This window comes from Narcine bancroftii, chromosome 4 (assembly GCF_036971445.1).
Source record: "Narcine bancroftii isolate sNarBan1 chromosome 4, sNarBan1.hap1, whole genome shotgun sequence".
Taxonomy (NCBI): Eukaryota; Metazoa; Chordata; class Chondrichthyes; order Torpediniformes; family Narcinidae; genus Narcine; species Narcine bancroftii.
Genome location: NC_091472.1, coordinates 40456120 through 40483729, shown reverse-complemented (window position 1 = coordinate 40483729; position 27610 = coordinate 40456120). Strand labels below are relative to the sequence as shown.

The 27610-nt window shown below is 37.6% G+C and overlaps 2 protein-coding genes across 7 annotated transcripts in view; one reads left to right on the top strand and one right to left on the bottom strand.

Annotated features, from left to right (window-relative positions):
• Positions 1-19392, top strand: part of pigf (phosphatidylinositol glycan anchor biosynthesis, class F) — a 102184-nt gene extending 82792 nt beyond the window's left edge. For 2 of the 5 annotated variants that reach the window (XM_069931108.1, XM_069931105.1), the window contains one exon: positions 19156-19392. In XM_069931108.1, the coding sequence (XP_069787209.1) occupies positions 19156-19285 (130 nt within the window). In that variant the 3' untranslated portion in view covers positions 19286-19392. Of the gene's footprint in view, positions 1-8763; positions 9062-10316; positions 10459-12706; positions 12764-19155 lie in introns of those variants that run through there. The other 3 variants (XR_011355647.1, XM_069931107.1, XM_069931106.1) reach the window with 3 other exon arrangements.
• rhoq (ras homolog family member Q) overlaps positions 18683-27610 on the bottom strand; it is a 28682-nt gene continuing 19754 nt past the window's right edge. Inside the window, exons 4-5 of one of the 2 annotated variants that reach the window (XM_069931110.1) lie at positions 21356-21451; positions 18683-19866 (exon numbers count right to left, since the gene is read on the bottom strand). In XM_069931110.1, coding sequence (XP_069787211.1) covers positions 19711-19866; positions 21356-21451 — 252 coding nt within the window. In that variant the 3' untranslated portion in view covers positions 18683-19710. The remainder of the gene's footprint in view (positions 19867-21355; positions 21452-27610) is intronic. The other variant, XM_069931111.1, reaches the window with a different exon arrangement.

Sequence of the window (27610 nt, the reverse complement as noted above, 5' to 3'; positions counted from 1 at the left end):
ATCCTTTATCCCCCACCCACCTGAGTCACGCTGCCGTCTCTTTCCCCCCCCGCCCAACCTAGTCACGCTGCCATCTCTCCCCCCCCTGCCCAACCTAGATGTGCTGCCGTTTCCCGCCCCCCCCCCCCCCCCCACATAGTCACGCTGCTGTTTTTCTCTCTCTCTGCTGTACCAGTACCAGAGAGAAAATGCCGTTTTTTGGATCTTTCTGGATTTTAGATGTTTGGATAAAGGATTGTGTACCTGTAATACAAGTTTGAGTAAATATAGAATTTAGGAAAATAGGGGAAACAAACCCACAAGATGTTATTTGCAAATGGAATTCAAGATTGCTAACAGCGAATAGAGAAACTTTTATATTGAAACATTTCAATATTGATAAAGCTATTGGAGGAGGAGATTTGATGTCAAGATAGACTTATCCATTTTCTATGGGAAATAAATTTCTAAAGATTTAGCAACATCATGGTATTAAGAAGATTGAGGATTGTTTTGAAATGAGGAAATTAATTACTTTTAGTAGAATGAAGAAGTTTAAGGAACCTGAGAGTACAAGATTTTGTTTTTATCAGGTTATGAGATTCTTACATGAGAATTTTGGTCAAGATCCGTTGTTCCCAGCAGCGACAGAAGTTGTATAACGGTGAAATAAAGAAATTTATTTCAGTAATGTATAGGCTGTTACAAAAGAAAGTTCAGAAAGTAGGGGTTCATCATTCAAGACAAAGATGGGAACTAGATTTGAATAAGCATATAGATAAGCGCAATTGGATTGAGTTGTGTAGAGAAAGAACGAAAAGCAGAATAAATCTGAGGTATAGGTTGGTACAGTATAATTTTATTCATCAGTTATATTTGACATCTTAAAAGTTAAATAAATTGAATCAGACTCTCGGATTTATGCTTCAGATGTGAACAGGAAGTTGGTACATTTTTGCATTCTACTTGGCAGTGTCCTAAGGTTAAACGTTTTTGGTTGGAGATAGGTAATTTATTAGAGCAGAGCTCTGGCATTTCAAATAAGATCTGTGTTTGTGAAGTGTTTGTTTGTGACCTACACTAAAAACCTGCTACAATTTATCTCCTTTAAAACATATCTATATACAATATAAAATATAACATAATCTATCACAGACCAAACTAGGTTTACCCAAGGCTACTGTGGGAAGTGAGGGAGGAGGTTGTTGACCACTGGTGATGATCTTTGTATCATCACTGTGGACGGAGAAGTCTGCAGATTAGAGGGTTGCAAATGTTGTTCTCTTCTTCTAGAAAGGGATAGAGATAACTCAGGAAATTATAGACCAGTGAGTCCTGCTTCAGTGGTCGTCAAGCTTTTGAAGAGACAGGATTTTGCAAGCATTTATAGGGGCATAATCTGAGTAGGTAATAGTCAGCATTGCTTCGTCAGGGAAAGGTCGTGTCTCACGAGCCTGATTGAATTCTTAGAGGATGTAACAAAACACACTGTAGGTAGAGCAGTGGATGTTGTTTATATGGAGTTCAGTAAGGCCTTTGATAAGGTTCCCTATGCCAAGCTTATTCAGAATGTAAGGAGGTATGGAATCAGAATGGTCTTCTCCATAGAAGGCAGAGGTTGGTTGTAAATTGCTCATATTTTGCATGGGGTTCGGTGACCAGTGGTGTTTTTTTAAAAACTTTATTTATTTGTTCAAAATACAGATAATAAGTAACATATATAACAATAAGCAAAGCATGAACATTATATTTTATATATATTTTTAAAAAAAGAAAGAAAAAAAAGGAAACCCCCCCCCCCCCCTTTCAGCCAACTTTCCTAAGGAGAGCCATAAAGAAAAAAGAAAAAAATAAAGAAAAGTAAAGCATACTTATTAAAATCTAGTCAATATAAATCAAAATGTAAATATTCTGGATATAACAACCACCTATTAATAAAAAAACTATAGTTATCCGTGAAACATATATAATTTTTTCCATTATTAAACAATATTTCATCTCATTATGCCAAAAGTCTCAAATTTAATCATTTCAAGTAAAATCATATCTCTACTGAACACATGTTTTACCAAAGATTGAACTTGATAAAAATACGCTTACGCTTAATCGGACTGTTTAAACCCCAAACATTAAAAGTAGCAAACTTCAACTATGACATATCCACTAATATTACTAAAAACTAATAATATCAATATATAAAGACTCAGATCAACGTAAATAGGCCCTCCAATAGGAGAAAAAGTAACCACAAATTAAAGTCTAAATAAAATGAAAATTTAAAAAAAAGATTTAAAAGAAAACCCCCAAAAAATACTACCAAAAGATAGTAATTCCTAAACAAAAGTTGGGTGTGGATCACCCACCAGTGGCTGATGACTAGTAGAACATAGAGCAAATTTCTCCCTCCCCAGCCAAACAAAGAATAACAACAAGATAATCATAATGACATAAAAAGAAAATAAAAATAAAAAAGTTCTTCTATTCATCCAAGAAATTCCAGACTCAGTGACCCCATTTCAAGGAAATGGACTCTTTCCATTCCCATTTCTGCCGTTTCTTCCATTTCCAGAACAACCAGGAGACAATGGTGGGCTACGTCTTTGTCCTTTTGCATCTGGCAACAAATCAGCAAAACTCATTGCTTCACGCTCATTCTCAAAAAAACGAGATTGAAAGTCTCCACAAAACACCTTCAACACTGCCAGATAGCGAAAAGTAGACTTATAACCTTTACGCCACAAAACTTCTTTAACTGGATTAAATCGATGCCAACGCTGAATAACCTCTTGACTCAAATCAGGATCGAAAAAACTCTACTATTTTGAATCATTAATGGAGCTTGTCGTTGTCTCACATTTTGCACTGCTAAACGAAGTATAGTTTCTCTGTCCAAATAATTCAAACATCGAATTATCACGGGTCTTGGTAGTTGACCAGGCAGAGGTCTTCTTCTTAAGGCTGTATGAGCTCTTTCCAATACCAGACCTCCAGTGAAAAATTCCTGCCCCAGTATTTGTGGAATCCATTCGGTAAAAAAAACGAAGAGGATCTTGTTCTTCCATACCTTCTGGCAAACCAGCAATCTTCAAATTATTCCTTCTACTTTGATTCTCCAAATAATCTACTTTCCTCTCTAACTCCTTCTCACGTTCTCGCAATTCTTTAACAGATTCTTCCACCTCCAACACTTTTTCTGTATTAGAAGCCACTTGTTGTTGACATTTCAAAAAAGCAGCCTGAAATTGTTTAAAATCTGCACAAAATACTTCCACACGTATTTTAACTGTATCCAGTTCCAAACTGAGCCTCTGAGACATTTCATTCAGCATAGGCTGAATGATGAGGCTTAGCTGTTTACATTGTAATTCAGAAAAGCTCAGCCCTGCTTTCTCTTGCGTAGTGACAGAACCAGGTAACTGCAGCTCCTGCTGCATTTCAACAACTGGCAATTTAACAGTTTTACTGCAGGTCTGGAGTCCCAGCGATGGCACCCCGACTTCCTCAGGGGGCCGACGCTGTTCTTCCCCCGCAATCCGTTGTTGCTTCAAAAACTCACAAAAAAAGACCCAAATATTCAGATTGGAGTATATCCTGGGGTATTTCAAGCAATGGAGTCGTCTTTTTGCGTGCCCCCACCATTAAAGTCAGCAGGCTGCCAGAATCAGGATCCACATCGGGGGCACACGCACCTTCCTCCTGAGAACGGGATGTCCTTCTCCTGGTGAGTCGTAGATATTTTTTCAGCTCCCACAGGCAATCTCTGTGGTTTAAACTTGAAAGAAAGCAAACCTGAAGTTGTAGCAGACTGTTTAGGCTCTAAATCTTCAACACTCCGAAAATGTAGTTTTTTCTGTACTTGAGGTTTAATCTTTTTACCATTAATATCCATAACAATTCCTTGATACTTTAAACTAAGTTTTAAAAAATTTAAACCTGAAAACAAAGAGTTAAAAGTGGGTTCTTAAAAGTCTGGCCAGAGAGGTCGAGATTACACGTCTAGACTCTACCCCATCTTGCCACGCCTCCCCCACCAGTGGTGTTCTGCAGGAATCTTCTTTGTGGTTTTTTTTAATGACTTTTTTTAACATTTTATTTTTAAAAATTTAAATCACATCCATACATACACATTCAAAAAAATTATATAATAAAATAAAGTATACATGTGGTATAAGTGTTTATGTATTAAAAGAAACCCTGAACACTCCCACCCACCCCACCACTCACCCACGAAGCCTAAACTAAACATAGGACAAAAAATGGAGAATGCCAAAAGGAATTATTATTCTCAATACAATCAATAATGTAGTTAAGGGTTACCAGCTGAAAGAGCCTTCAAGAGTCCCTTACACCTTCAAACAAACATATTGTAAATATAGGCTCTATATTTTCAAGAAATTCAAGGTATTTATTACGAAAATTTTTATTTTCTCAAGTGAATACAAGAATGCATTTCCGCATGCCAACTCTCCATCCCTAAATCCATATTTGATTTCCAAGTAATGGCTATGCACTTCCTACAAACAACTAGAGCCAATTGTAAAAATTCAATTTGATTACAATTTCATCGTAATTTAGGACTAACCACTTTAATATTACCCAACAAAAATAACATTAGATACTGTAGAGTGTAACTCTTAATATTTTCTCCAAACGTTAACCTCTAACCAGAAAGGTTTTACTTTTGAACACTCCCAAGTAGAGTGCAAAAAGCATTCTAAAACATAAATCTGATAATGTTGGATTTAACTTAAAAAAATTTTTTTTGAGGAGTTAAATATAATTGATGTAAAGAATTATATTTGAACACTCCCAAGTAGAATGCAAAAAGCATTCTAAAACATAAATCTGATAATGTTGGATTTAACTTTAAAAAATTTTTTTTGAGGAGTTAAATATAATTGATGTAAAGAATTATATTGAACCAGTCTAACATTAATAATTTTCATCATATTTTCTTTACACAATTACTTCCAGTCATTTTCATCTATTTGTTAATTTGAATCAACCTCCCATCTTAATCTTGATTTGCGGATTCCTAACTTGGAAGCAAATTTTTGAAGTAATCTATACATTTCTGAAATAAACATTAGTAACCCCTTTATTTATCAATATTTCTAATTCATTCTGTGTAGTTAATATCAAATTATGACCTAACTTGTCAATCAAGAAAGCCCTAACCTGATGATAACAAAAAAAATATTATTTTGGACATTAAATTTTTCTTTTCATTCGTTGAAAAGTAATAAATTTACTAACTTCAAAACAGTCCTATACTTTCTTAATTCCAAATTGATTCCAAATTTTCAAAAGTTGATTATTTTTAATGACCTTGATTAGGAAGTGGAAGGGTAGGTTAGTAAGTTTGCAGGTGACATGGATGTTGGTGGTATTGTGGATAGTCTGGAGAATTGCTTGAGATTACAGATGGACGTTGATAGGCTCCAAAGCTGGGCTGAGAAGTGGCAGATGGATTTTAACCCAGAAAAGTGTGATGGTTCATTTCAGTAAATCAAATTTGAAGGCAGAATACTATATTAATGGGAAGAGTCTGAGCAGTGTGGAACACAGAGATCTTGGGGTCTGGGCCCATGGGATACTCAAAGCTGCTGCACAGGTTGAAAATGTCTGTTGGTTAAGAAGGCATTGAGTGTGTTGTCTTCATTAAATGTGAGGTCGAGTTTGAAAAGCTGTGAAATAATGTTATAGCTGTATAAGAGCTTAGTTTGACCCCACTTGGAATAATGTGTTCAGTTCTGGTCACTTCACTGCATGAAGGATGTGGATGCTGTAGAAAGGGTGCAAAGGGGATTTGCAAGGATATGTCTGGATTGGATGGCATGCCTCATGAGGATAGGTTGAGTGAATTTGTTCCGTTCTCCTTGGAGCAAATGAAGACGAATGATGGACTGATGGACGTGCATAAGATGATGAGAGACAATGATCATGTGGATGTCCAGAGGCTTTTTCCCAGGGCTGAAATGGATAATACAAGAAGGCATCGTTTTAAGGTGCTTGTGAGTGAGTCCGGGTGTGGGGTGGATGTAAAAGGTGGGTGCATAGGATGCGCTGCCACCATCAGTGGTGGAGGCAGGTACAATAGGATCTTTAAAGAGAACTGAGGAAAATTTAGCGTTGTGCAGTCGGGATATTCTCAGCAGATTGAGTAAGCTATTGGGTCGGCACAGTGCTTTGGGCCAAAAGGCTTGTACTATTGCTGTAGATGTCTAAGTATCTTCCAACTCCACGCTTAAGGTTTTTTTGGTTCCGATTGGACCTAATCTTTCCTTTCTGACTCTTTTTTCTCCTTCACATATTTCTGGAATATTTTGGGGTTTACTTCGATTTTTATATTCCCGCTGCAAACATATTTTCACCAGTACCATTGCCTCTCTGATTATTTTTTATTTCTCTACTGCATCTACTATACTACACGCTGTCTGCAGCATTGAGCTCATGGAAGTTGTCAAAGGATTTCTTCATGCTTTATCCTTCCTGTGTGTTTCTCAGCATCCATGAGTGTCTAGACATGGAAACTCCTTTTTTAATAGATATATACTGTTTTGGGGCTTTGCGCTGTTCTGAAATTGATTTCCCTTCTGGTGGATTTTTATTAAATTAAATCCCAGCCTGAAGAAATTGGCTGTGCACCAGTTTAGAGCATTTATACCCAGTCAGTCTTTGTCTTTTTTTTCATAGCTGTGCTAAGTCTTCCAGAATTGTGATCACTGTTCACATGTGCTCTCCTATCGATAACTTTTTTTTCCAGTTAATTTGAGCTCCGGCCTCTCTCGTATATGGATTGAGCTTGCTCTGTACAGACTTACAAAAAACCTGCTAATCGCATTTCAAGAGCTCGGCAATTTCTTTGTTGGTAACTGCTGGTCCACTACATGTACTTCAGCTGTTAAATAAATTGTTTGCTTCAGTGAGGATAGGGCTGACACAGGTGGTCGATGATATTGTTAGTCAACTCAGGTCACCTTTACTGTCATCTGATTGCACAAGTCAACTCGCTGAAACAGCATTCTCCAATCCTCAGTGCAAACTACGCAGACACACAACCAGACATAACACACATACAGACAAAAATTACAAATGCAGGACAAGTATTCAAATTTCATATTTATCGTCAGAGTACATACGTGACATCACATACAACCCTGAGATTCTTTATCCTGTGGGCAAGGCAGGATTACCATTTATTTGAAATGCAAAACAAAACTGTACCCAATGTACACATGTAAACAAAGAAATAAATGTAAACAAACTGCAATGCAGAGAGAATTTTAAAAATCAATAAAAGTGCATAAGTATGAGTCCTTAAATGACTCTCTTGAGTTTTGTTGCGGAGTCTGGTGTTGAAGGGGTAGCAGCTGTTCCTGAACATGGTGGTGCAAGTCTTGTGGCATCTATACCATTTCCTGATTAAAGCAGCGAAAACAGAGTGTGTCCTGGGTGCTGTGGATCCTTGACGATTGCTCTGTTCTCCAATGTCAATGTCCTGTAAATGGGAAGGGGAGGGTTTTGCCTATCATGGCCTGGGCTGTGAAACTACCATTTGCAGGGCTTTATGCTCAGGGATATTAGTTTCCCCATACCAGCCAGTCAGCACAGTTTCCACCACGCATCTGTAGAAATTTGCCATGGTTTCTGATGTTATACCAAACCTCAACAACACCTGAGGAAGTAGAGGCACTTGTTACAAGCCCAAAAGCCCCCCAAACCCAGCGGCAATAGAAATTTACCAAGACACATGGTTAGTTAAACAAAAGTCATTTTTAATTTCTTTAAACATAAAAACAGGATCAAACTTTAACTTATTACTATTAGCTTAACTTAATCTAACTTAACCCCCTTCTAATTCTAAGTGTACATGTATGTAATGTGTATAAATTCAGAAAGTTCTTTAATTCACAGTCCAATCTCTCTTCTCACTCCTTCAAGTTCACCGGTGTCAGGCAATTCTTATACTGTGCACAGAATTTAACATTTATGAATTTTCACCAGGCTCTGGTGCTTAAAGGTTACCGCTCAGGAAGGTTCTTGTCAGTTTTCAGAAAGAGATTTGTTGTTCGTTGGACATCACGCAAATTTATTCCCTCAGATCAATGTCTTGTGGAAGAAACTTGCCCCATCAGGGTTTTCCAAATGGTTAGTGTGAGCAGTTCCTTTGGTTGTTCACCATTCTCAATGCTTGTGGGTCGAAGCTGATCTTAAGCCTGGTGATGCTGGCTCTGATACTCCTCTCTCTTTTTCCTGATGGGAGCAAGTGAAAGATGCTGTGTGCTGGGTGGAAGGAGTCCTCAACAATTTTGCACGCTCTCTTCAGACATCAATCCCAGTAGATCACACTGATGAGGGGGAGTGGAGGGAGACTCCATTGCTGCTCTTATGGGCCTGTGGATTGACCTCCAATCCATTTCTCTGAAGAAGAGTTCTCAATAGAGCCCCTGTAGAAGGTTAACATAATGGTGGTCAGTTGCCTTGCCCGCTTCTTTCTTCTCAGGAAGTTAAATCGCTGTTACGCCTTCCTGACAAGTGAGGAGATGCTGAGTGTTGACGATAGGTCACTAGATAAGTAAACTCCAAGGAACTTGGTGCTCTCCACTCTTTCCACTATGAAGCTGTTGATGTGTAGTGGAAGGTGGAAGTTCCTTATCCTCCTGAAGTCCACGATCATCTCCTTCATATTTGTCCATATGGAGACTCAGGTTGTTACTCTCGCCCCATTTCACAAGATTTTCCTTTTCTCTGCAATGCGACTCATTGTTGTGTCATTTGCAGATTGATGGCACTGGAGCTGGATCTGGTGTGAACAGGAATGGGCTGAGCACACAGCCTTGAGGTGCGCCAGTGCTCACCGTGATGGTACTCAACGTCCTGCTACCAAACTGAACAGGATGTAGAATGCAGATGAGTACCTGGACAAATTTAAGTCAAAGGATCCCTTCCTGGTTTTTGGTGTGGGGAAGTCCAGTTTTTGAAGTTGGTTTCCCCAGTCTTCTGGAATTACAATCGTTGTCACCGATGCCTGTTAATTTCGATCTTAAATAAAACATCAGATTTTCAGTTTGAAAGAAAACACTATGTAAGAGCTTGCATGGTTTCAGCATAGCACAAAGTACATCAAAACAAAGTAGGACATTTTAAACTATAGTTGTGGTAATGAATACAAATCTGCTCTATGTGGCCTTTGACAAAGTCCCACACAATAAAATGGTCTAGAAAATTGGAGCATGTGGATACCAGCTGTGCTGGCAGACAGGATCCAAAATTGATTTGGAGATGGGAATGAGAGGGTAGTGATGGACAGGTGTTTGTGTAACTGGAAGCCTATAACAGGAATCAGTGCTTGAACCATTGAAGCTTGTCATAGTATAAATGACTTGGATGAGAACATAGATGGTAAGTTTGCGGATAACACTTAAATTGGTGAAGTATTCAGTGGCAAAGAAGGTTGTAGATAGATACAGAAAGACATCGATCAGTTGGACAATTGGGCAGAGTGTTGGCAAATGGAATTTAAAGCAAAAGAGTGTGAGATGATGCATTTTGGGATGTCAAATATTAGCAGGACATTAGCCTAAGAATCAGAGAGTATTGATGTACGTGGGGACCTTGAGCGTGGGTGAATAGGGTTATGAAGTGGGCATTTATCATGTTTGTGTTCATTGAGCACTTGAATAAGAGGACCAAGTCCTTTGGAGTTCACTTAACTAGTGACCTATCGTAGACACTCAACATCTTCTCACTTGTCAGGATGTAATGTTGCTGCCATAAACAATGTTGCTCAGCCCGCACATGGAATATTGTGTCCAATTCTGATTCCCCAACCATAACAAGGATATGGGAGCATTAAAGAGAGTACAGAAGAGATTCACCAAGATGTTGCCTTGAATGGAGAGCTTAACTTGTAACGACAGGCTGGGTTTATTCTCACTGGAACGTTGGAGGCGGAGGGGTGACCTTATTGAGGTTTATAAAAGTATGATGGCTCAGTTAGCATCGTGGTTAGCGCAATGCTGGTACAGCGCCAGTGATCGGGATGGGGTTAGAATCTGTAAGGAGTTTGTATGATCTCCCCATGCCTGCATGGGTTTTCTCCGGGGGCTTCAGTTTCCTCCCATCCTCGAAAACATATAGGGGTTGTGGGTCAATTGGGTGTGATTGGGCGGCATGGGTTCATGGCCTATTACTGTGCTCTATGCCTAAATTTAAATTTTAAATTTAAATTTATTTTTTCCTAGAATGCAGGTGTTTAAAACTAGAAACATTGGCTTAAGGTGAGGGGAGAAGTTTAAAGGAGATGTGATGGGAAATTTTTCTTTTAAATACAGAAGATGGTGAATAAATTGGAAAAATCTGCCAGCAGATACGATGGAGGCAGATACAGTTAAAAGGACAAGTACTTAGATGGAAAAGAAGTTGAGGCTTACAGGCTGGATGCAGACAAATGGGATTGTGTGGATGAACAGCACGGTGAGCCTGGGCAAGTTGTACAGAAGGGACTGTTTCTGTGTGGTGCTCTCAATAAAATAGCAAATAACCACTACCAATAATGATGCAAATGACTAATGATTTTTATTGTAATGGCTGAGTGACAAATGCTAGGTTCATACTTCATATACTATCAGGAGGTTTTTTTTTCCACATTGAGAGGGTATCAATGTAATAAAGAAGACCAAAGCAAGAATTTGATAACTTGATTGAAAAATTACACCTCTATTGAAGCATATGTACTCTCTAATGGTTTGAAGTATCCACCTAACTTGTGCACTCAAGTTACTGGCATGAAGCTCAAACCCACAACTTCCTAACCCCAATTTTCTGAATATCAAAGCAAATGGGCAAGGTGAATACTGCGAGGCTCACAAATTATTATTATGTAATAATGGTGCTTTTTGGAATATTGGGGCTGATGTCATTTTTATTTTCTATCAATTATTGACCAGGATCTATCACAATTTTTCTACTGATGGCAAGTCTCACCATTTTGACTTGTCATTGTGTTCTTGAATAATCAATATTCAAACTACTATAAACCCCATCCACACATTAACTCAAGCTTGGTCAATTGGCTCGTTCTTGGAAGCATTGGTGTAGAATAGAGGTTTTCAATTTTTTCTTTCCACTCACATACCACTTTAAGTAATCCCTGTGCCATAGAGGTGCTCTGTGATTAGTAAGGGACTACTTAAGGTTGTACGTGAGTGAAAAGAAAAAGTTTGAAAACCACTGTTTTAAAGAAGACCGCAGAGCCCACCTCACTGACAAAAGGCAAAGGAGGAAAAACCCAACACCCAACCCCAACCAACCAATTTTCCCTTGCAACCGCTGCAATCGTGTCTGCCTGTCCCGCATCGGACTGGTCAGCCACAAACGAGCCTGCAGCTGACGTGGACTTTTTACCCCCTCCATAAATCTTCGTCCGCGAAGCCAAGCCAAAGAAGAACTTAAGGTTGTACGTGAGTGAAAAGAAAAAGTTTGAAAACCACTGTTTTAATTGTACCTAATGTGCACGGTTTCATAACTCCAAAGGAAATGGGCCAATGACAATTTTTCTCAAGCAAAATATTTCAGTAACAATTGGGTCGAGAGCAGTGATTTTCAACCTTTTTTCCACACTCACTCATATCACCTTAAGTAATCCCTTACTAATCACAGACCCCCCTATGGCATAGGGATCACTTAAGGTGATATGAGTGAGTGGAAAGAAAAAGTTTGAAAATTACTGGTGTAGAAGATGTCATTATCAAAGGGGAGTGGAAGAGTTTTAGTAATGACAGCTTGAGATGGATATTAATTGCTAACCTAATCCCAGTGTGAGAAATAAAGAATTCTAGGAAGTGAAGAATCAGAGATATAGATGTGAAGATGAGAACAGGGTGGTGGAAATTGGCAGCGATACTGATGAATCTTTCCAGGTTCCTGCACAAGAGCAGGAAGTAGTACACGGGCAAGGGAGGGTACCTGAGATTTAAAACAAAAGGTCCTGCAGAACTTATACCCTTGCAGGGACGCAGCTGCACATTAAATTGAAGGAAGTGAGTGGTAAAAGGAGAAGTTGTTTCATAAGAGAATGAGTTTTGAGTTCCAGCATTGACAGTTTTTGGTTTTTCGTGGAAACTAATGGAGCGGTCTAAAACTGAATGATCTAGCAAATACTGTAGGTGGCTTTGAACAAAGATGTAAATTGACTTTATGTGGGACTAGTGATGGGGAGGGTGATGGAAAATGTAAAGAAATATGATCAGATTATAAATCATGCCTTGGTTTGTATTTTGCAAAGAAATGAAGTTTGACTTTTGGAAATGAAAGCCACAACAGGAAGTTTAAATCTGACCAATTTTATTATTAAATATGCACATGATACTAAAGAGGAAACGAACTGCTATCCCATATTCACGGATGCAGTCTTAAGTTTTCTAAAATGTGTGAAATTACCATTAGTCACTGAATATCAGCAAAACGTTTCCATGAGCAAATCATTATCAAAGCCACTGTTCACAAGGGCTTCTAAATTGCCTGTTTTGCATAATCAATGCATTACATAGTTTTTCTTTTAAATTGACCAAAACTTCTTATAAGGATTGCATTTTTTTTTTAAAGAAGTAAACTTCCTACCATTCCAGTTTTGTTTTTTCATCCAATGTTGATCATATAAAAACAATTGTAGCAGCTGAAAACTATGTGCTATCTGGTATGCTCTTCCTTTCAACATATTCAGGAAATAACTAGACATGAAGTTGATCAAGAAACTGACACCTAACTTTCAAGTAAACTTGGGAATGGTGGGGTTTACCAGACAAAGCTCAGCCTTAAGGTCATAAGTGCATCAACTTGCACTAAGTTAAGTATCATTTTACGCTTGCATAATTGTATGGGAGTAAAATTGATGCTTATGGTTTTGGTTTAACCATTTAGATGGCATTTTCACAATTCCCTATATCATATAAGTGTGACAAATTTACAATGTACACTTTTTAAAATTCTATAGTTATTATTGTTAGTTAACTTTTATTACAATTAGTGTATACTTTACATGTAAACTATACAAAAATGCTACATGTTCGATTGCATTTTTGAACCATGCTCTAAAAATTATGATAAATACTTTCAATTTGTATTTTTATTCTGGATGAATAAGTGTTCATTTGATGTGTAATGTTACGAGCCCAGAGGACTCCAAACCCCAGCAGCAATAGAAATTCACCAAGACAATGGTTACTTAAACAAATGTTGCTTTTAATTTTCTTTAAACATAAAAGCAGGATCAAACTTTAGCTTACTATTAACTCAACTTAACCTAACTCAATCCCCTTCTAATTCTAAGTACACATGTATGTAATGTGTTTATGTTCAGGAAAGTTATTTGATTCACCGTCCAATCACACTTCTCACTCCTCCAAGTTCACCGGTATCAGGCAATTCTTATACTGTGCACAGAATTCAACATTTATGAATCTCCACCAGGCTCTGGTGCTTAAAAGTAATAGGTTACTGCTCAGGAAGGTTCTTGTTAGTTTCAGAGGGCAATTTGTTGCCCGTTGGACACACACTAACTCTTTTCCTCCAATCAGTCACTTCAGTGTCTTGCCAAAGAAACTTTCCCCCTCATGGGTTTTCCAAATGATAACCTCTTCTTCCAGGTCACAAGAGTTCCTCTTGTTTCCCTTATTTCAGGTGAAACACTCTAGCCAGCCATCTCCTCTTGTAAGGACTACAAGGGTTTTGAACAGGCTGAACTCAGAACTCACAACCCATCTTCAAAATGGGGTTTTTCAACATGCTGCCAGCTCGCTATTTTGCAGCACTGCTACTGTAGAATTGACTACTCTCTAAGAATCCTGTTTGTTCTTTCCTCTCTCTGTTTGTAAAAACCAAATGACTTCTTACAGGGCTCCAAACCCAATCTTTGAAAGATCTTATCAGCACTTGAGCCCAGACTTTTCCATTTGCACTTGCTTTTGAAGTTCTTTCCAAAGCAGTTCCATTGTCTTTTGCAAAACCAACCGGAGCCTGAATGTCCAGCTTCAGCAAAGCTCTTGGATTTTAAGTGAGATGTCTTTTGTGAAGCGTTACTGTGTTTGTGAAGTGATCTACACTAAACCCCCATAATCTATCTCTTTAAAGACATATCTATAATAGATAATATAACCCATAACAGTATATTTTTTTCTGTACTGTTTCATAACCATATTTAGAGATTTGAGATTTAAACAAAGCGTGTCTATGGTCAGGAGCGTATGTGTGCTCATATGTACACCCATATCTCTCTTTCTAAACTGATTAATGCCTATAGTCACCATGTCAATGAAATTTGTACTCCAAAGAAATAAAAGAACAAAATTTCTTCGTTTCTATGCCTTCCACAAAAAAAATGGAATCCAGCAGGTGTAAGTGGATTCCTGGATACTTTATGAGACTTGGTCATCAAAATGGTAAATCTCATAAGTATTTTTGGCAACGCAAATTTCACTGTTTACACTTTTGGTTCAAGACCTTACTTGAGTTTTACTTTCGCTATGAGGCTGGATTCATGAAAATATTTTGGTGAAAATGCAACTTGAATTTTATGAAGTTCATCTTATTTTTCAGTACAAAAAAAAGCTTAAGCGAGGAATTAACCAAGTCTTTTAAAATTATGCATGAATAAAGTGGATGTAAGAAAGATATAATCTTATTGTACATATTATTCATAGTCTTCTATGCCTTGATGATTCAGGTCATTGTCCAGATACTTTTTTGATGCTATTGAGAGTCTCCTTCCACTTCCCAGACAGTGCATATCAAATTGCAACCACTGTTTGGGTGCAAAACGTTTTACTTGTGTTCCTCTCTAACCCTTTCACTCTTTACCTAAAATTTATGTCCTCTGGATTTAAGTTTCTCTTCACACACCTTGTGTCTTTTCAAAAGTTTGTATTGCTCCATCAGGTATGTCCTCAGCCTTCCCTTACCCTCCTATTCAGTCCCTCTTCACAACTGAATCATTCAATTCTAGGAAACATTTGACCCCTTGTTGGTTGTGATGAATATAAATACTTTGAATGAGAAAGTAAGTTGGTGGATTTGCAAATTTACAGATGACTCTAAGCTTGGTGGAGTTATGGACAGGGTGGAGCAGCGATTTTCAACCTTTTTGGGCTATGCCACTCAAGACTCTGCTCAAACAAGTTTTTTTTTAATACAGAGAATGGCAGGTGCCTGAAACAGACTGCCAGGAGGTTGTGTGGAAACAGATATGATGGCAATATTCTAGAATCTAGACAGACACCTGAATATGCAGGGGGGAGAAAAAAGGGATGTGAATCATGTGCAGGTAACAGAATTTTAGCATAAATTTGGGCATCAAGTTCCATACAGACATTGTGGGTTGATGTTCCATGTTATATCTTGGTGAGTCTCCATTATACATTCCACAATGCACTTTCATCCTTTGAATAGCCCAGCTGTGGCCTAATTAAATTTTTTTCTGATTTTGAAGCAATGGAACTAAGCAGCACAGTAGCATCAGCAGGTTGCATGATGCCACAAGCAGAAAATTCACATGGAATAATGTTGAGTACTTATCAAAAAAAAAACCTTGATCTCTGCTTACAAAAGAAGACCATCCCCCTGACCACTATCAGTCCTCGACACCTCCCCACCACCACTGATGGGCCCAGACTACAGTCCCCGCTCCTGCCCGGGAGCCTGAGGTGACTTCTTCAATGCGAACAGCACTGCACCTGATGTTCAGAATGGAGTCATCGCTGCCCACTCCAGCCGATGCTGAAGACTTGGACCCAACTCCATTTGGCATCTTCCCAGGCAGAAGCCAAGATTTTGTAGTTTTTTTTTAAAAAACTGTTGTAATCAAACTGGCGCCAACAGAGCCCCACGTGGGAAAATCAGGCATTGACTTTTGTCCCCCCACTTGTGACGTCATGTCAGTGCTAAAAAAAATAATCAGCTTTTGGATATTTTCCGATCTTCAACAGAGTACTCGACTATTAAGTTGCAACATGCTAATGAAGACCAGTATGGCATATCAGCCATACTACCTTACCAGCTGCAACCTTTAGAGATCTATGGATCCACCATATTGTCTTTCTATTCCTCAACTCTCCTGAGGGCCCCCACCGTTCAAAGGGTACATCTTCCCCTTGATAAACTTCCCAAGTGTCAGCACCTTGCTGGAGGTTAATTCCATCTGCCATTGCTCCATCAAATGTACCAACTGATCAATATTATTCTGTAATCTTAGACTCCTCCCATTTACCACCAATTTTCAGAGCATTAAAACTTTAATGGTTGGGTATTCTAATATTTAATATTAAATCAGGTCTTGGTTTTCAATTAATTGATTTTATTGCCTTTAAAAAATATGGTCTTGGGATCCATCACCTCCTCCTCCCTCTACCTCCATAATCTTTACTCATTGTGCCCTCTGATTTATTGTACTCTGAGAATTCCCAGACATAATCACTCTGCCCTTGGTTGCTGTCTGCAATTGCCAAATCTCTCTGCTCTGTAATTTCCTAACTAAACCTATTACAGTTCCCTTTGCTTTCTTTGGCTTGGCTTCGCGGACGAAGATTTATGGAGGGGGGTAAAAGTCCACGTCAGCTGCAGGCTCGTTTGTGGCTGACAAGTCCGATGCGGGACAGGCAGACACGGTTGCAGGGGAAAATTGGTGGGTTGGGGTTGGGTGTTTTCTCCTTTGCCTTTTTTCAGTGAGGTGGGCTCTGCGGTCTTCTTCAAAGGAGGTTGCTGCCCGCCGAACTGTGAGGCGCCAAGATGCACGGTTTGAGGCGAGATCAGCCCACTGGCGGGGGTTAATGGGGCAGGCACCAAGAGATTTCTTTAGGCAGTCCTTGTACCTCTTCTTTGGTGCACCTCTGTCACGGTGGCCAGTGGAGAGCTCGCCATAGAACACGATCTTGGGAAGGCGATGGTCCTCCATTATGGAGACGTGACCCACCCAGCGCAGCATATCTGACCAAGCTTTAACTCATTTCCTCCATATGTCTTTATAACTCGTTTTCTGTTTTACATTTCAACTTTTATTCTAAACTTAGCTCTGTGAAGTGCTTCAGGACTTTTTTTTTTGCTGCATTAATGGTAACTCAAAGTGCAAATTGTTGCTTATTTTTCCATTCCAGACCAATGCTGAGAAAATTAAAGGAAAGTCATTTGAGTGAAAGTAGGGTCCAGTTTTCTTTTAATAAAAAAAAACACTTTCCCCAAAGCCCACACAGATCCACAGTACTTACAAAGCATAGATATTCCCTTGGGGAATATAATGTTTTCATGGTGTTCTCCTGAATCAGTGGGGCAGATTTTTTTAAACCAAAATTTGGCAAGATAAAATTTGGAAAGTGACTGCAAAAGAATAACATTTTTTATAATTGTTGAACTTTTCAGAACAGCTGTATATATGCAGAGATATAGATAGATGGATGAATAAATACCCGTGAATAAATTGGTTAAATTTTTGCATTGCCTGAACTTTATACAAATTAGGATGGGTCACCTATCTACCCTTTGATCCAGCTGCACATTCAAAAGGTTGTGGCTGATCGGATTGCAAACTCAACTTCACATTCTCATTTACCCACAAGAACCCATTTATCTCTGCCTGAGAAACATTTAAAGATTGCTTCTTACCACCCTAGGAGGAAGAGTTTCAAAAAAACTCATCATCTCTTTAAATGGATGAACTCGTTTTGTAAAATTGATTCATACTTCTCGAAGATTGTCCCGTAAGAGGAAGTGGCCTCCCCATATCCTCACTGTCAAGTCGTTTCAGAATCTTGTGTCAGTCAAGATACTGTAGCAGAGGTTTAAAAATTGCAAGATTGAAAAATTAGTCAAGTTTTATTAATGCAAGGAGAGATTAAAGTATGGGTTTTAAATTGTGAAGGAACGTACTTGTGGAATAAGTTAAAGACCAATAAAACAGACTTGAGATTGCATCAGGATCATCGGATGGTCCCCCAACCCCAGGAAAAATGAGTTAATAAGGGCAGGTGCCTAAAATTTGGACATACAGCAGTAACAGGCCCAAGAGCCCAATTGACCAAAACCCGATATATTTTTTTGAAGGGTAGGAAGAAACCCATGCAGACCCTTGGAGAACATACAAACTCTTTACAGACAGCGCCAGATTCAAACCTGTGTCACTGGTGCTGTAATAACATTGCACTAACCACTACATTGAAGCAAAGAAAATCAAAACACTTAAAGACAGTTTCTTTGGTGCTAATGGCTTTTTCAGAATATTCTAAACCAAAAATTTAATGTACATCATCATGTAAATGTTGTGTTGAGATTTTCCCCATGTTAATTGAAAGAGCTGCAAAAACTCTTCTACTTTTAACAAGGTGCATTTGCTTTAAATCCATTTGATATTTTTATACATTTAACACCCTCTGTGCAGATGCATTAAGATCAGGAATAGCTTTGAATTTTTAAAAAAATGTTTCAACAATTCATTTAGATCAATCTGGAAAACATCAGCATCACTCGTAAATGCATAAACCTGAAATAAATCAAATGTCCTCTGCTTTATTTAAAACAAATCTGAAAGTTGGTGCTTATGACAGCTGTTTTACTCCACTTGGTTACAATCTGTTAGTTGTCTACTGTGACCAATTTAAGCAAAATTGGCAGGAACACATTTCTAATTGCAGCACAAATTACTGTATCCCACTACACATTGAGATAATAAAATTTATTTTTGTATCAAACAACATTACAAAGTTGATTCCTCAGCATCTAGCTTATTTACACTCAAGGGCAGGGAGTAGGAAGAGGGAGTCAAACATTACTTTAGACGTAGTTTGAAACTCTTGGAAGCTGTGTTTCACATTCTATACCAAGAGGATTTTTCCTATATATTTTAAGATCAAGAAAGATCTTGATTAATACAGGCATGGCGTAGTTAGTGTTTAACATTTTTTTAAATAACAAAGTTGGTAAAACCGGCAAAAAAAGTGGTATTTGTGTATGTAAATGGCTGCAACAAAATCTTAATTCTTTTCATTTGCATGCGAGTGCCAGCAACATGGAACAAATCTGACTGCTCGTAACAGATTTAATTTTACGCTTTAATTAGAGCCAGGTTAGGACAAAGTGTGCTTAAGAGATTCCTCGTTTAACCCAACATTGTGTGTTTGTTACTTTTTACAGGTGTGGCCAATTTCCTGCACACTTGGAGCAACACTTGGATTCACCATCAGTCTTGTCATCGCACCTTTATGGATATACTGGAACAGGAAGCACCTCACATACAAATGCAGATGATTTTTGCAGTTGGTGAAAATGCAGCAACATTTGGTTAAACTAGCTCCATATTGAACTGCATATGTGGGCATCAGGCATTCTACCAGGGCTAAGTTTTGTCGAATAAAATATTTACTTGAACAAGGGTGTTGCAAGAGATTTTTTTGTGAAAAATCCCTTAGAGGACTTGTTTCCCAATTTAAAAAGGGGAAATAAATTGTAAGTTTTGCAAGTGAAATGACCCCTGAGAATCCTAACATTGTACCTTCCAGGGAAGGAAATTCCTCCAGATGATATTAATTTTCTGTTTTTACTCCCCTCTGGTCAGTACAAAACTTGTGCAGTTTGATGATGAATCTAAATTACTTTCATCTTTAGTTGTAATGCACACATGTAATACAAGCACTTATTTTATGGTTAGAGGGTTCTTCACAGTGGACTGGATCAGTTTATTCTGCACCCTCATGTGATCATACAGCAGTTTATACATCTTGATCCAAGTCTTTTTTTCAAAAGATTTTTCTTTGGAGTAAGAATAGCTATTATGGCTTCATCAAAAACAGTTTTCAGTCCTTTTTGTGTTAATGCTGAACACTCCACATAGCAATAGGCTCCAATCTGTTAGGCAGATAAAAGGAATTGAGTTATGCTTTGTAAAAGTTACTCATTTTAAATAAAACCAAATCTAGCAAATACTTGTGCAGCTTTATATTTTTATTTCAAATTTCAATCACCTGTGGTTTTGACCATTTTGTTACCGGATTAAAAGTCCAGTACTGTATAATTAACTAAAGCAATCAATATTTCTAAATTTAATTCAATAACTTACAGGGCTATTTAGCACTGAAATTGCATTCATGATGGAGCTTGGACCGACAGAACTCAGCACATAATTGAACAAAAGGGTGGCATGGTTAGTGTAGCTGTGACGGCATCAGCGACCGGGGCCAGGATTCAAATCACGGGCTGACTGCAAGTAGTTTGTGTGGCTTTCCTCCATTCAAAACATACCAGGTTTTTAGATCAATTGGTCGGCACGGGCTTGTGTGCCAGAATGACCTGTTACCATGCTGTATGTCCAAATCTAAAAAAAAATTATATGCCACTATCCTCAAGCCAATATGTGTAAGCCAGTTCAAGTTGGACACTTTAGAGTTTAAAGATATAGCACAGTAACAACCTCTTCCAGCCCACGTGGCCCAAATACACACATGACAATTAACCTACTAACCATGTAGGTCTTTGGAATGTGGGAGGAAGTGCGAATGCATGGATGAAACCCACACCAACACAGGGAGAACAAACTCCTTAAAGGCAGTGCCCAATTAGAACACAGGTTGTTGGTGATGTATTAGCCAACCTACACTTTTGTAACAAACATCCCTGAGACTATTACTATGAAGACTATCCTAGCTCTTGGACTGCATTACATCAGCCATGGTCAAAAGGAAAATTAGGTTTGCTTCCGCCACACTCCACCCTCTCTCCCCCACCCACCCTATTACTAAACGTGTACAAGATCCAAAGCGCAAAGCAAACGAATCCATGAAATATTGGGGGAGATGATAGGGAAAGCAAGAGGAAAGAGCAATTGTCGAGTTCAAAGTTCATTTACGATCATTTCAGGTCTAATAAGCAAAATTATAGATCACACTTGCATTAATCTACACATGCAGGACACCTTTCTTTATACCTATTCAGCTGTCTCATGTATCCATTGTGGATCAAGCACTGGCTGTTATGTGCTCTAAATTAAATGGCCTATGTATATCTACCAGCTTTCAATTCATGGTACAGATCCCACACCATGACCAGCTGAGCAAGAGGCTTATTGGTTGAGAACACCAGATCTCAATCCTATTATAGAATCCAGAACTGTTGCAGAGAGCGTGGGTTTTGAACTATGGAGTATTTTTGATGAAAATGGAATTTATTGATAAATGAAAGATTTTTTTATTATTCATTGTAAGAACAGTGAAACTGTTAGAGAATAACCTTACCCAGTACTGGAAAAACAAACCTAAAGTTTGAATCTCAAAAATGAGGAAGTTAGGATCATGGTCCAAAGAAAAACCATGCTAAATATTAATTGAAGTACACTACCTACCCCCTTTGCCAACTTCTCCCCTTGTTCTGTAGTTACAGGCTTTTCCTTCAAGGTATTTAGCCTAGTTAAAGTTCTTGGGTCATCACGAAGGTCGATCTGAAAAACAATCCATACAATCTGAATTTGCAAGTTGTCAAACTCAGTTTGTGCTGAACAGTAATATTTCTGTTTTTTGTGGATTTGGTGCAATCTACTGATGAGCTCGACTTTTAGCGGCAGACAGAATTCAGCACTAGCCAATTTGAAGAGAGCTCAGGATAGATCAAAATCAAAATCTTAAAGCAGAGCCAAATTTTACACCAATTTTCATCAGATTAACCCAAGAGGTGCTAGAATTTGACTCCACACTTGCCACAAATACAATTAGCACAATATTTTACTACAGTGATACAAGGCAAAAATAGATATTGCAATTATTGAATTTCATATTAAATTTAAAAGCAAATCAGCTCTCCAGTGGCAGTACTGGTTTAAAAAAAAAATCTTCAGAGTTCCCTGGATTGAAGAAATTCAGTGGATTGCAAGAGAGAAGATAAAATTAAGTACAATAGAAAGAAAGAATTGAGAACTGCACACCAATTTGTCTAATATTTGTTGAAAATGCTACAATATTTTAAGTAATTGGCCACTGAAATTATTTGAATTTTTGAAATAGTTATCAAAACATATATGACAAGCCCAACTTTAAGGATGTAACCAGCATAGATACAGGAGTCTGCTGCTATGGCAAGTCTGATCCATCAAAAAGCAAATCAATACATGAAATGAAGTTGTAAACCAAGGACATGGATTAAGGAGATGAGAGCAGAGAATCAGTTGAAGAACAATAAAAAGTGGGAAGGGAAGAGTAAATTACAGGTTGACAGCCTGGAACTAATGAGGCAGCATAATGAGGCAGCATAAAGAATTATTCTTGAGCCTTACATTAAATACAATAGCGAAAACCTACCGGGAACAAACATTACCTAAGTTGATGGAAGGAGAAGAAAAGAAAAGAATGGACTCAGTAGAATTTCTGGTGTATTTTTGTTGAATGACAACATTGTCTAACTGAATTAATGCAACCTAGATTGTATACCTAAAATGGATGAGAGGGGGGGGTGGGGGGGTGGCTTGGGAGGAGGGAGGGGGGAGGGAGAAAAAGTCACTGTAAATGTGTGGAAAAGAAAAAGTGTATATCATGGCTATTGTGATTTATGGTGTGAAAAATAAAAAATTTAAAAAAAAAGAATTATTCTTGGAATCCCAGTTTTTTTTTTAAAATTGCTGCTTATAAAGATGATAGTCACATAGGAAACGAAGCTATAAAAGGGACTCACATCAAGTGAATGCCCCAAATGGTGATAGATTAGGAAATGGTAGGAATAATCGGAATTCCCTATAGAATACGAATATGAAGAATAGCATTTTTTAATGACAACGTGAAGAATATTGCTTCTTTCTGCTTTCCACGCTCAAGGGATTTCAGTATCTTTGTGGAATACAGATGCATCAATTACGATGTGAAATGAGAGATCTGCTGAAATATCAGCGTAGTCTTAAATAATCACCTAATACTATTAAAGGCCTCTATTGGAACTACTACTGTATGGAGTTTTTTTTTAATCTGCTGTACTGTCTTGTTGGTTGGTTTCAAGGGATAACAGCACAAATTTGCAGCAGTTAATGAAAAACCACAAACGCCACAGGCAATTACCTCTCAATTGATATAGCAGATTTACTTGCAAATTCAGTACAAGTCCAATTATCTGAAATGGTCAGGACTGGGCCTATTTAAGATTGAGATTTTTGGATAACTTGTCATTTTTTTTTTTAAAAAACACCTTGTAGCAACAGCAAATCACTTGTATCAGCATTTAAACAACAATAACAAGGGACGGCTTTTTAAGCATTAAAATATGTTTAATTCTCACCGAAAAACATTGCATTCCCACTCTTGCTGACTCCAGAAAAAGTAGTGAATGGTGGGGTTAGTGGGGTAAGAACCACACGAGTGGCTATGCAGGTGGATAGGGTGATAAAGGCAAGCTTGCCTTCACTGGCTGGGGAAAAGTTACATTGCAACTAGACAAAACTTTGGTTAAGCTGCATTTAAAGTGTTGCATGCAATTCTGAGTGCCCCATTACAGGAAGTATATGGAGACTTTGGAAAGGGTACAGGAGAGATTTTACCAGAATGCTTCCTGCAGTGGAGAGTATGAGCTACAAAGAGAAGTTGGACAAACCTGAGGTTGTTTTCTCTGGAAAAAAGGCTGGGGGGGGGGGGGGGGTGGAAGGGGAGAAAGAACTGACAGGACTTTATTAATTATGAGAGCCAAGGATAAAGGTAGACTGTCAGAATCTTTTCTATGTAAAAAAAAAACCCACATACTAGAGGACAGGAATTTAAAGTGGGGTGAGGAGAGGGAGGATGGTAGGTGCCTGGGGCAGAAGTGGAAGGGTAGGATACATTAATATACCAGGAATGGAGGGATGCACATCCTATGCAAGCAGTAGTCTTATTGTAATTAGGCATCAAGGTCACAACAGACATCAAAGGCCAAAAGGCCCACTCCTGTGTGGTACTATACCAGGTTCTTCTATCAGATTCCATATCCCCAGATGGAAGGGATGAAAAATTTGGAACAGAGTTAAGAAATTTCCTCTTTGGAGCAGTGAATCTTTGGAATTTTATACCTCAGGGGGGCTATGGTGGTTTCTTCTTTTTGAAGATATTCAAAAAGCTGAGATCAATTATTTTTGAACTCTTCAGGAAACTGAAGGTTATGATGATGAATTTGAAATAGAAATGAAGGTTCAGATCAGATTTTAACAAGTGGTCCCACAAATCTTTAAAATTAAGAATTGTGTTGAGAGTTTCATGAGATCATTGTTCAGTATGCCCTAATTCAATATGGTTGCAAATAACATCCCAAATTCTTTCTTCCCGGCATTTCAATTCTTGATCATATCATGCTTTTCTAAGCCTCTATACTTAATTTATATATTTTTTAAATTTCACTTGAAAACATTCAATTCTATTAAATTTTCATTGCAACCATTTTCACTAAGAATCAAGCACATGGAATGAAAATTGCACTCGATACTCAGAACCTGTTTAGATCTTTATGAAAAAGCAGACAAATCTGAAGTTGGGTCGCATTACTTCATTTGCAAATTGAGACACACAAAAGAGCTTTTTGCAGGAGGAAACAACTTCAGCAGGAAAAAAAAATCACCACCTATCATAAAATTGCTTTATTTAACATACAAATTCAAAGTTCTGACTCCAATAATCAATTCTAATGCTTAGGGGAATGCATCCTAAATGCCTCCACAAAGTTTGGAATACACGTCCCTGTTTTTCTAATTAAAATGTTGATCTTGGAATAATTTACTCCCAATCAGCCTTCCACTTAAATCTGAAACAGCTCTAAATTACACTGAAGAGTTTTAATAATGCATTAGTACATGCAGATTTCACTATAAACTGGAAAGGTATCTGCTTAGTACGTCTTCATTAATTAAGGTGACAGAGTTTCTTTATTAACATGGTTAAAGACTTGACAACAGCAGCTTTAACACAAGATCAAAGAAATACACAGATCACACCAAACAAAGTCCTTGTCCTGAAGATACCAACAAATCTAATCAATTTTGAGGTTTTACTACACCAAGCCAGCAAAAACAAATCATTCAGATCGGTCTTCGAATAATGGATAGTTGAAAAAGATCATTTATTAGAGATAGTAACTCCATTAAGTAATTTAACAAAATTATTTTAAAATCAAGTCATTCAACATTTTTAAAATAGTGCATTTACAGAATTGCAATTTATAGTAATTTTGCACCTTTTCGGGATAATACTGCTGTTGCAAAACCAAGTTTCGTGACGTATTCATGACAATAAACCAGATTCTAATTGATTTCCATTTTATCTTTGGAAATGTGACACAGGAACAGTTCCCAGAATATCAAATATCAGCTTATATCTGATGATAAGCAGGCATTTATGCAACTTTTTTTCCCCTGTAGTTCCAGATACCGAGACCCCTTTACTGATGTGAACAAAGTTCACTTGATACCAGAATGGCCATACATAGAAAAATTATTTCTGATATTTTTCTGCCAAGTCATTAATGTGATAAGTTTATGGTTATTGTTTGACAGCGACTTAACAAAAATGTAGTATTCCCATTCTTTTGGAATGGAAAGTAAAAAAAAATGTAGCACAGCCAAATATCACAGGTGGTAAATATCAACACCTCAGCTGATGGTCAAGACGTTAAAAGATGGTCTTGATATATCACAAAGGAGCAAATGAACAAGAATTGTAAAATATATTGGATGTATTTTTAATCCTTTTTGCAATATTTGAAATTTGCTGTATTGATGGACACTTCCAGACACAGGTGATGCAAATTAAACATTTTTCCAACTTGCATGATTAAAGCTCACCAGAATCTCACAACAATCACCAACATATCACTAAGTTTTTTCTTATTGTTTGCTTGCATTTCTTAGATTTAATTCATGGAAGAGACGTGGGAGTTGGCATTATTTTCAATCCAATTAGGGCACTCATTAAGGAAATAAAATTGAATGTGAACTATTAACCACTTTTTTAAGCTTTTATGAAGACCATTGAATTAACATACACATTTTTTTTTAGTTCATGTGAACTTTGGATATTAAAATTACACGGATGTAACAAATGTTCCTTCGTCACAAATGTTTAAAACCAATTCATTTGAGTTTGAAAGAATTGGGATGGCTACCAGGAAACATCAACTGAGCTGGGCTAAAGCATGGCTTGAGAGCTAAAGCAATTACTTCTTCCCTTAGAAAAGAGAAAATTACAAATCACTCAAGTTAAAAAATATTGAAATCTAAAAACTCAAAAGCAGGAAGCAGTTTACAAATAAGTGTGGGGCATAATCTCCAACAAAATATACCCTCCTCAACTGAAATACACCCTTTGGAAATTGAATATTTTGGTGAATTTGGTGAGAGAATGAATGTTGTTTGAAGTGTGGATTCCCAATGGTGAATATACCAAAATTGGTTTGTGTTTTTTTGTCAAATAATCTTGGGTCAAAATCTCTCCAATAAAGCCAAGTTGTTCATTAGAATACAGCGTTATTTTAAAAAAGATATGAATAGAGGCAACATTTTCCTAAAGGATGGCATTCCAGATAAGTTGGTATTTGATGTTTATCAATTTATTCATTCAAGTACATATAGAAATTGAGAGTTCATTATAGAAGTTCTTGTACCCAATTCTTAAAATGGTAAATGAGCTGGACCATGAAAGAGTAGGTTTGGAATAATGAAACTTGAAAAGACAAGTAATTGCTCTCCTCTCCCAGCCCACCAAAAATGCCAGGTCTGTTAACAAACACTAAAAATTCTGTTACAAATGGCAATTTCACATGGGAATTGCCCAAACAGGTTTTGTTAATGAAATTCTCACAATTTGTTAATGTGTTAATGCTCATGTTTTTGATTTGTGCAAATTAGAGACAATATTTTGATTGAAGCATTTTCATTTGCACGACTTAAAACTGAAAAAATAATCTCACCATGATAAATATTCTAACTCTCTAAACTTGTGACTAAATCTGTTATTCTGTGAACCTGTGACAAAGATTTTTACAAATACTAGCAAGCTGTTGGTTATCTAATGTGTTAATTGGTGAACTGAAAGCAAAATAATGATTTCCAATCGGCAAAAGAACAATCAATAAAAATATTAAGAAACTTTGAAAAATATTGCCATTAAAATATTTTCTAAGCAAATAGATACACTACAGTATGTAATTGAAAAGCTTGGCAAAGATTTTATTTCCAATTTGAGATCTGGCAAAACAAACCACTCAACCAAACATTCATAGAAATAGACAACACGCAAGTTGGACCATTGGCCCATAGGCTTCATGCCATTCACCATTTTACACTAATTCTACATTAATTACTCTCTTTTTAAATTCTTCCCTCATTCTCTTTAACTGCCCTCTACCAGATTCCACCTGCACACTTTAGATAATTTAAAATAGCCAATTAATCAAGTCTGTGGGATGTTAGAAGAAACCAGAGCACCCAAAGAAAATGTTGGTTTTGTATCATTACAAGCTCCTGTTTTTGTAAAATAGGATCATCACTGTAAGGGATAGTATAGAGGAACTGAATGGTTACAGTTAACATTTAACACTTCACACAAGCACCATCACAACACAAGTCTCAGGCCAGTGACAATTCAATACACTGGAAGAACTG